Genomic DNA, 10,663 nt, shown 5'->3' on the forward strand with positions numbered 1-10,663 from the left:
AATTATTAATTTTAACAGGCCAAATTTACGTTGGTAATCGTTTTTAAAGTCGTTTTAATGCATTTGATATATTTCCAGGCTTTAAAATATCGTATTTTATTTTGAAAACAGTGTGCGTAAAACGGAAACAGATCGACTGGAGCTGCACTTGACGCATTAAGCCAAGCATCTCACATGAAGGCAAACAGTTTAGGGATCATACATTTGAGTAGCTTTATATCGGCTCGCTTAGAACTCCGTTTGAAGCAACGTGTTTTCCGAGAATACAATGGGGAGACTTTCGACCCACCTTAAAATATGAAACTGCAAAATCACCTACATTATTTATTGATAACACATGCGCATTGCGCACATCATGGTCCCTAAAATAGCCATGCAGTCCTCGATTAAAGTCCAAAGAAAGGGGCTTTTGGGTGAAGCATTCGTCATATTATACTTGGAAAGACCACGTAGCCTGCATAAGGCTTCAACACGTTTAAAGCATCCTTTCTCCTGGCTATTAGATATCAACGACAGACTCAAGGCCATAATGTAAAAAGTTCATCCTACCTCTGATCGAAAATGGTGCGTTCGGAGGCCAACTACAGGAAAGATAACAGATGTTATGATCTGGCATTTACTATCACGTATGACATGTCACATATTAAATACACGTTCGTCTGGCAGATTAATAACTTCGACATATTTCAGGCTACATTAACTAAAACCTCAATTGCCTTTACACAGATTGACACCCTCACGAGAGTTTGTTTGCTCTCACAGCCCGGTCTGCAGATGTCTCATGGCTACTGACTGTGGCTGCGAGCTCAAGCAGATCAACGGAAAACAGACCAGGAACACATTGGAGACATTCGTGTCGAGACATGAGCCGGCAGGACGAGGAGCCGCGGCTGGCTGGCCTGCGCTACTCACCGCGGCTCTTGGAGCGTCCGGAGAGCACCGATTTTATGGGATGTTTCCCATTACGGAGCCTGCGATGCCAGCAGCAGAAGAACAAAATTGTCGCAATAGTCCCGAGCAAAAGCAGCAACAACAGCAGCACACATTGGATACTGTACGGCCGTAGCAGGACCAAAAACGCCGCAGCGATCATCATAAAGCGGGACGTGGGACGGATCCCGCAGCCTCAGACAGCCGGCTCCTCTCCCGCCGTTATATCGCCCAAAGCTGAGGATGAGAATGGAGACGCTGACAGACATACGTGAAGCATCGCACGGCAAACCGTGTCAATCGCGTAGGTTCAAAGTAGACAGTCCGGACTATTGATATCATTATTGTGAGGCACAATGTATGACTCAGCAGAGACGCAAGTTCTATTTATTTATTTATTTATTTATTTTTTTCCCCCCGACGGGGGTAGGGAGAGTCAGCAGATTCATCCGAGCATCGCGGTGATGTGCTGCAGAGCCAGCAGCCCAGACGGATCATGCTGTAACAGTAATAACAGATGTGTCTGTGAGACTCAACGGTCCACTCATATTGTGTTAGGGAACACATTTTGTATTCTTATACTATGATACACCTCGCTTGACATGGTCTATTATAAGTGCATTTTGCTGTAGAGGCTTAGTATATCCCTGTTCAACGTAGCCTGCTGCACCGGCAGGCCCCGCATGAGGCAGGTGCAATGCACAGGCACTTGCAGGATTAGGGGGGGGTGGAAAACCAAATCTAATCATAATCCAACATAGATTATGTCAATTTTTGGATGAACTGATATCATGTAGAGCGTTTTTTCTTCGGTCAGATGAAAGACTCAGGCAAACAAAGGCTGATGAGAGAAACAAAGTTTTATTTGCAATTTTAAAGGGGCAATTCTTCACCCAATTGAAAAGCCAGAGGCTGACATTGATAAGTACTAAATACAGTATGTTAGTACCATATTGTTTATGTCAAGATGTGTCCTGTTATGCAAGAAACCAATATATCATACATTGCATTTGTCAATACATTTTTTACATGATTCAAAAAAATTGAATACATCATGTTACCATACATGATTTATTGGAATGTGTGTATTGTATATGGTTATTGTCATATAGTATATATTCAGTACTGTAGCATTATTAAGCAGTAAGTAACAGATTTGTGTTATTCTTAGATGTAAGAATAGAGATAATTAAAGCGTATGTGGTGCATAGTATTTCATGTATGAGAATTTATGCTGAGTCACATTGTGTCATGTATGTTAATATACAGAAAATTCAGTGGCCACATAATTAGGTCCACCTGCTAAATCTAATACAATCCAATACAACATTTTAGCCATAAATCATACCTTTACAATAATAATAATGTTCAGTGTGCCTGGACACTATCAGAGACATATTAGTTCAACTATATTGTTATCATTGAGGTTGTAGTTTGCAGTGGTGTTGAAATGGACTGCATTATACTGAGAGATCGTTTTAATGTTGTGTCTACCCCATTTACATACATGAGAGGGGGAGAATACTAGAAACATACTTCAGTAAAATGCAGCCCAATGCAACTACATTGCTAACTACAGCCTCTGTAATAAACATAGTTAAATAAACATCTCTCAAAAAGTCTGAACAAAAACCGTCCATTATGAGAGTCATAGAGATAGAATATGTGGCAGAAGAATTGTACTGGATTACACAGGATACAGAGGGTGTACCTAATAAAGTGGTCAGGGAGTGTATCTGCAAATACAATTAACTGCCATGTGTGGTGAGTTTTGAGTATGTCTACATGTGTTCTTATTTGGTCCAATGCAAACAATTTATTAGTTCATTAATTTAACATTTTATTGTAAATATCTAACGTTTATGTAAGTGATGCACAGTTTACTCATACTTACTGCAATACATGTAAATATATAATCTTGCAGAAATACTATTATAGTTTGTGTACACACATTTTCATGAGCAACCAGACACTTGCATGGCGCTGCAGTTGTTTGCTTAGCCTACTTTTTTCTTCTTCTTTTTTTTCTTTCAAGGGTTCCTGGTTTGATTCTCATTTCTGTTTGTTCTGTGGTGTTTTTCCTGTGTTCATATGAGTTTCAACACACAGTTCGAGAAGACTAATTTAAAGAGGTTTTGGATTGGATGCTGCAAATCACTCACAGGAATGAATGTTTTGTTGAAGGTGCATAGTCACAACATGACCACAAAATCACAATGCATTTATGTACAAAGCATTTTTAAAAACATTTATGCACATACAGCTATTACTCCTGGATGGCCACCTATTTTTATTGTATAGAAGTCACATACAGTATCCTGTAAACACAATTGTGTGCAGTCATATCAGTGTCACACACGTTACGCTTGATTTCAAATATGACATGCATGGATACACAATTATGCACGGCTGATACATTTCTCAAATTAACGTTGCAATTAGTTAAGACCTACGTGTAGCTATTCATCTGTCTGGGAGAACTAGAACATTAAGACAGTGGTGGTTTGCGACAGTTTCACACTTCGGCCCGAACAACTATATACACAGGGGGGGAGTTTGTTCTCGCGTTCGGTGTGTCTCACCAGCCAGTAACCCCGTCCCTGTGCGGCACAGCCAACGTAGAAAAGGAGCGCTTCAGATACCGATACGTCGTAGACCGGACTAGCTGCGTTTACTTTGATTGGGGATGTTGTAGCTAGCCGCAACCCTTGTCAACGGAGGAATCCGCAGAAAAAAAGAGGTAGGTAATGTGATGCTCGGCTACATTCATCTGTTGGTTTTAGCCATATTTGATCAAAACTATCCTGAGTACAACTTTAGCGTGTGTACATTACTTTAGCTAAGTGGGTTAGAGCCGTTGCAACCGCAAGCGTCACAGAGCTAATGTTAGCTTACAGGAGCCCGGACAGTTGGGACCGTTCTGGATTGCTGTCAGTGTAAAGTGCCCATTTCAAGATTTCGCTTCTGATAAAGTTGCTGAACAGACCTAGTTGATAATACAAACCCGCCGGATTGCGGGTGAATCTGTCAGCGACAGATTAGGATACTTACGTCGGTGTCAAGTCTGTTTAAAGTAGCCAAAATACGAGTTACCTCAGTGGATTGCAGCTAAACGGCCATTTACGTTAAACTCAACACAACCCATTAAGTTCACTGTGGCGCGTAATTTCTTCCTCGCTCGTCCATCGGCGTGATGTTGAGCAGCTCGGCGCTCAGTGCTGCCACTGGAAGCCTGCGGCTATATTGCAACAACACTATCGATTAAGCGTTGTATGCCGTTGCAATTTAGCTTCCACCCATCAGTGGCAGCACAAAAGGGAAGCGCTGAGTGGTAAGCGATGAAGAAAATACGCCCCCATGTTGGATTTTACATGGGTTGTATTGCATTTAATGGATATGATCAGCATTGCACTGGATTAAGTCGTGTTTTTGTAACTTAACACAAGCCAGACATCAACGCGAGGTCACCTGAGCGGTTGCTGAGTATAATAACTACACTCCGATTGATTTTTCCAACGTTTCAAGACTTGTCATTTGACCAAACGTACCTTACTAATACTGCCAACGTAAGCCTGATACTAGAGCTATATCTGGGTAGCTAGCTGACCCTAAGATGCCGTTATCGTAAAAGTCTGGCTAAATCCCATGCATCCGTTGCTATAACTAAACAATATCAGCGCATTTATGTTCTGTTATTTATGCCTAAACAGTCTTTGCGCGGTTAGGTGGCGTATTGAAAAGAACGGTTACGGGCTGAAGCGTCAAAAGTTACATTTGTTTGTTGTTTTTACCACAGATAAATGTCTTCTCCGGCTCAAGCAGACGAAGATGAGGTGGAAGAAGAAGTGGAGTTTGTATCAGTAAGTCGTGTACATTTTACCTATCTAAAAAAATCAATAGGTTCAAAAGATAAGATAATCGACTGCAATTGTTTACTTTCTGTCTCTTGACAGTGATTGGACTATTTGTGCAATAACACCTCGATCTAGCCGGACAATGAACCTGACAGGCCATTTTACTTCATTCACGAATATCACATTTGACTCACTGAACAAAATAAGCTTCATATTTCATGACTGTAGCAGTGATTCAGACATAGATCACCTCTGTTTTCCTGCGCTTTTCAACCTTAAGAAGCCACCGTTTTGACATTGTACAGGGTGTGCAGACGTGTTTGATAAATTCAGGTTTGTTTTTATAACACAAAATGACATGGTGTCTTGTACTTGCTTCAGGAGGGCCCTCTCAGACCAGTATTGGAATGTATTGATCTGCTGAGTGATAGTGAGGATGAGGGATGTTCATCGTTAGCAGGAGCAGTGAGTGGCTGATTAGAGCACTTTTTTTATTAGATTGTGTGAATACCTAGTCTAGTCTCCACCTGTCTCGAATTGTCTGATTTTGCTCTGCCGTCTCTGTCCAAAATAGCTCGAAGATAAAATCACCCGTCACAAAGCACGTGTTACGTCTACACTGGACAGACTAGCTCACCAGGTGGCGCTAGAGAAAAAGGAACGAGCAGATAGGTGCAGAGCGTTCAAGGTAAGGACACTTCAGTATAAAATGAGCTGCTATCGTTTGTTGCTTGTTAGATTGTAATGAAGCTGTTAATTGTTCGGAGGTGTCTGTATCAGACCGTTGTCTTCAGTTACTTTCTTCATCTTGCTTTTAAAAGCAAATGACCTGTGATCGTCACTAGGGCACATTTTTAATACAAAAGGCAAAAAAAGGTTTACGCCAACCTTGAAGTTCCAACTTTCAAATTTTATGTAATCATTACTGAAATAATAATTTATTCTACTAGTGTTTCCATCCAAATGTTCACGTGCATTCAGCACAACATCTACAGTGACAAATGAAATTCGATATGCCTTATACATTCTGAGGGATCTACCTTGAATCAAAATTATATAATCACCCTTCAAATGATAAAATAGATAAAGAGAGATACGATATTATCGAAACATAATATTTAATTTATTAAATACTCTGCAAAAATTGTCTTCATATACTTATTCCGCTGGCAAAACCTCAGTAACAGTGTTATAAACAGCTGTTATTTGCAGTTTTTAATTTAGAGACAAAATGTAACTTTAAAAGCTCAGTAGGAATTTTCTGTGTGGTGTGTTGGTATATGGGGTCAATAAAGGCCAGTTGTAGCAGCAACAGTGCCACCTTGTGGGCAAAATGGATAGAAATCAAATTGGTGCAGGTTATAGTACCAGGATGAATAAACAGCTGTGTTTTCAGTCCATACAACAACATTATAGTGTCTGCACTTAGAAAACCGATATTAAACACTGTTGGGTTCCGCTGTAATGTAAGGCATGTGTAAAAAAGATAGAATATGTGCTGTTATTGTTCATCTCTTTATTTCTCTTTGTCAGGAGAAGCAAATCTTACAGAGAGCTCATGGACAGCAGGAGTTGGCTTTTAGTACTGCAAATGGAGTTAATCAGGAAGCAAAGCGCTGTGTAGACATGTGGTTAAAGATGCCAGGTAAATTTTTAATCTGGATCAGAAATCTGTTGCATTGTCACTGACATTGTCACTTGTAACTCTGTCAGAAAAACTTGAAGTGTTTTTCTGACATGTGCTGTTTAATATTTTTACCAGTATGTTTTTTTTTTGTGCTGCTGCAGTGACCTAATTATCATAGGGATTGATTGATTGATCGATCAATCTAGGCATGCAAATGAGACACCAAACTGTTACAGTGCTACTATGTTGTGTCACTTGATGGATTCTGTGCACCTGGTTATATTGTACCTCTGTGTGTATTTAGGTCCTCAACCTGGAGTGATCGCTGCTGGTTCTGGAAGAAGGCACAGACCTACTTCTTTCCCCAGAAACAGTTTAACTAGACACACTTGTCCAGTGATTAACTGTGGTCGAGTTTATGACAATGCATCCCTCCTTGATGGGCACTTAAAAAGGTGATCATTTTATGGTCAATTCAGTGTAGGTATAATGCTTTGAACCATTTTCCTGTGAACAATTTGTCATATTTTGAAGTAAAATATCCTGTGTGCAGGTTTGATCATTCCCCTTGTGATCCAGCTATCAATCTGAAGGGATGTCCATCTGAGCTCTTTGCCTGTGTTGCGTGTGGGCAACATTTTCAGACCAAAGAAGCATGGAGGAAACATCTTGAGACTAAGGTTCATGCACACAAGACTCCTGCTCTGTGAATGTTTTATCAATTAGTTTTGGATAGTCATAGTTGACTATTGATTTTATTGGAGTAAAATAATTCTAGACTGTTCTGTTTTGAACCTTAGGTGTCCTCATCTACTGCTGATGCTCACAGGATCACTCAGACCTATCAGCGGATTGTGTGTTTTGCCTGTCCGGCCTGCTACCTTCTCTTCAACCTCCGAGATGAGTGTCTTCAGCACATGTCAGCCAAAAACCACTTCACAGAGGCACTCGCCATGAATGGTAAAGGTTTATTGAACAATTTTATTTTCTGTACATCTTCATTGAAACCTTACATATCCAAATCTCCTAATCTTAAAGAAAGGACTCAGGAGGTATAGCAAGATTTCATGTACATTTTACTTTTCTCTTCTTGTTAAAGAACCCAGAGGGCGAGCACTGCCAGTTCCTGTCCCACAATATGTTAAGAATTATTTCATTGCTTTGTGCAAGGATACAGCGTTCAATGTCCGATGCTCTTTATGTCACAAAGTACTGATGTCGCACCAGACAGCTCAAGCTCACTTTAAGTAAGTTTTTCTTTTTTTTTTCTTTTCTATTTTTACATTAGTCTGGTATGAGGTGTTACATTTTTGCATAGCAGACACTGATGTTTGTTTAAAATTTCTGTTAGTCTTTTTTGTGGAAGTGACTTTTACTGTTTTTTGTTTTTTTTTCTTCCTTATTTTTCTGCTTCAGTGTGTACTGCAGACAAGGCTGTGCCGTGGCCAAGGCTGATAAAACAATAGTGCAGGTGATGAAACAGCTGCAAGTGCGAGGGCAGTGCTCTCTCTGCTGTAAAATCTTCCTCAGCCAAGCTGAAATTGAGAGACACAAAGAATCGGCCCAGCATGATGTGGAGGTCAACCAAACAATGGAGAAAGCACTTCTTCAGTACTGCAGGTTTGGTGAAATTCAACACACCCAGAGGGCTAAAGAGGCACAGGGGAAGAGAAAGTCCACTGGCTTTGAAACACCTTTTCAAAAACACCAGAGGAAAAGTGATTGTGAAATATTTCCAGCCAAACGGCAGAGACATAGCCCGATCGTGAATGGCAGCACAAGTAGAAACTCAGCAACAGCATGGTACTGCGAGTGTGGACTACAATTCTCAGAGGAGGCTGCGGCCAGTAAGCACCTCCTGGCTGTGAACCAGATTTTCCATCAGTGTGGTGTGTGTGGCAAACACATGGGAGAGTCTTCAATTACCCGCCTGCATATGAGTCGCTTTCATGGGGGAGCTCATCTCTCCAACTTCCTCTTCTACTGCCGTAAGTGCAGAGTGGAAATGCCCCGGTATGAAGATATCCTGTCGCACGTGTCAGAAGCTCACAGCGGACACACCTACTTCACTGAACAAGAAGTGTCTGAGGAGGTCGCCACAGTCATCGACGCCAAGCCGTCCACCAGCAAAGAAGTCCCCCTTCATTCATCCTCCAAGTCCATAGTCCAGCAACACACAGTAGAGCCATCTACTTCAAAAGCAGAGCAAACTTGGATGTGCAGGATGTGCGAGGATATCTTTGACTCAGAAGCGGCCGTCCACAAACACTGCCGTGACGTGAGCACTCACAGCTTCCAGCGGTTCATCTGTGGACACTGTCCTCAGAAGTTCTTTAAAGAGTCCACTGTACGTAGACACTGTATGAATGAGCACAATGGGCAGATAAAGAGCTCCCACTTCTGTGGCCTCTGCGACAGCATGCAGTTTGAATCTGAAGGCGAGTTCTTGGAGCACTACAAGAGTCTTCACAGTAAGGACTACTACTGTATGGATGATGTTGAAGTTGTGCAGCCTACTGTTGCTGAAGGCACCAGCCAGCTTACATGCCCATGCATGGGTTCAGAAAAGAGTAAAGAGGAAATGAAAACTACATATACACAATGCATGAGGAGTCTGGCCGCTGAAGGAAAATGTCAGTATGTGTGTACTCCTTGTTGTGTATCTATGCCTTCCTATGCCCAGATGAAGACTCATGTCCACACAAAACATGCAGCCTTGAACCTGGACAAGACCTTTGATGTAGAATGCAAAGCTTGCCAGGAGAGTTTTACGGGTGTACCGAGTTTCCATAAACACTATCACTCACGACACTGTACACTGGAACCCTGCATGAGCTCCAGGACCTGCAAGAAAGGCATGAAAGCAGAACCCACCACTGTAAAAATACTCCATGCTGTGGAGATCAAACCAGACAAAAATGGTAAATCAGTTTACAACACATTTTTGGTATATTCTATCTATGTTTGCATACAGCATTTAATTCTCTTTTACAGAGAGTGAAGACGAAACACGGGGGGAGGTTCTGAACATCTATCAAGCCAGCAAAGAGAGTGAAGCAAATGAAAGTAGGCAATAAACAATACATAACCAGTGTGTAACTCAGGCCACACAGAAAAATAGATAAGTAAGCAAATGTGTGTGAGAGAGAGAATTATTTTCCCAAAAACCTATAAAATATAACAAACGAACTGGTATTGCATCTGTAAGCTTGAAGTTATGAAATGCCTTTCATACTGTATATACATGTATAATGACTTACTCTTACCTCCACCAAGGAGGTTGTGTATATACCCATGTTGGTTGGTTTGTTTTGTAGTTTTATTTGTCAGCCACATTACGCAAAAAGTACTGAACTGATTTCCACCACACTTGGAGGGATGGGGCATGGGCTAGGGAAGAACCCATTAGATTTTGGGGCAGATCCGGATCATCTTTTTATGAATTTGATTTTTTTACACATTTTTAAATTTTTGTAAGTAATAGTTTGGATGTCTTTAAGTATCTAATAAGTACAGATTTTAATGAACCAGCTGCGCTTTTCTTTGTGTTCTATTACAGATGGTTCAGATGAGGAGATGAAGCACGCACTGTCTTTGATTGAAGACGAAGCAAGAGAGTCAGCAGGTACATTATAAAAGAATATGAATACATAAACTCAAGATAATAGTGCACTTAATAATGTTAATGACGTGCATTAAAAGATTAATCAAAAGCAATAAAATGTGGACAACTGGAGAGAAAAAAGAATCTTACACTTGTGAAGAAGTCAACATAAGATTTTCTCAATGTTGTACAATGTTGTGGCAATTTGCATTCTTTTATTTCTGTGTTTTTTTTTTTTTTTTTTTTTTTTTTTTTCACAGAGTTGGAAGAAGCTCTTAAAAGAAGTCTTCTGGAATTCTAATGACCAGAAATCTTTTTGTGACACAGTTCATCAGACATTATATTGAAATGTTTTGTACAAGGTAATTGTGTTCAGAATATATTAAATAAATGTTAGTCGTTATTTTACTTTTTCTACGTTTTTAATCATTTTTAAAATCAATATAGGACATCGCAGGCTTCATTTTAGAAATCCTCTCTACATCGAGTAGAGAGCACCACCCAGATATTACTGTCACTGGCAGATCCCACGTTTTGGAAGGTTGGTTTGCTGTCGATTCATGCACAGTCCTCTGTTTTGAAAGACTCAGCACTTCAAGTGTGTCGACACATGTGCTATAGATGGCGTTGATGACACTGCAAGATGCC

The 10,663-nt window shown here is 40.6% G+C and overlaps 1 protein-coding gene across 14 annotated transcripts; it reads left to right on the plus strand.

Annotated features, from left to right (window-relative positions):
* Positions 1–3,388: 3,388 nt before the first annotated feature.
* On the plus strand, positions 3,389–10,423 carry znf451 (zinc finger protein 451). Of its 14 annotated transcripts, none has more exons than XM_040139912.1 (13): positions 3,389–3,674; positions 4,727–4,790; positions 5,166–5,249; positions 5,359–5,472; positions 6,318–6,429; positions 6,716–6,866; positions 6,965–7,091; positions 7,212–7,371; positions 7,511–7,658; positions 7,828–9,332; positions 9,406–9,477; positions 9,971–10,036; positions 10,276–10,423. In XM_040139912.1, exons 2-13 carry the CDS (start codon positions 4,731–4,733, stop codon positions 10,314–10,316), a joined length of 2,640 nt encoding a protein of 879 aa, XP_039995846.1. In that variant the 5' UTR covers positions 3,389–3,674; positions 4,727–4,730; the 3' UTR covers positions 10,317–10,423. The 14 variants fall into 14 exon arrangements, with proteins under 14 accessions (XP_039995846.1, XP_039995847.1, XP_039995853.1 ...); XM_040139913.1 differs by having other exon boundaries at positions 3,389–3,670; XM_040139914.1 differs by lacking the exon at positions 3,389–3,674 and adding an exon at positions 3,690–3,866.
* The last annotated feature ends 240 nt before the right edge of the window (positions 10,424–10,663 follow it).

This window comes from Xiphias gladius, chromosome 11 (assembly GCF_016859285.1).
Source record: "Xiphias gladius isolate SHS-SW01 ecotype Sanya breed wild chromosome 11, ASM1685928v1, whole genome shotgun sequence".
NCBI lineage: Eukaryota > Metazoa > Chordata > Actinopteri > Istiophoriformes > Xiphiidae > Xiphias > Xiphias gladius.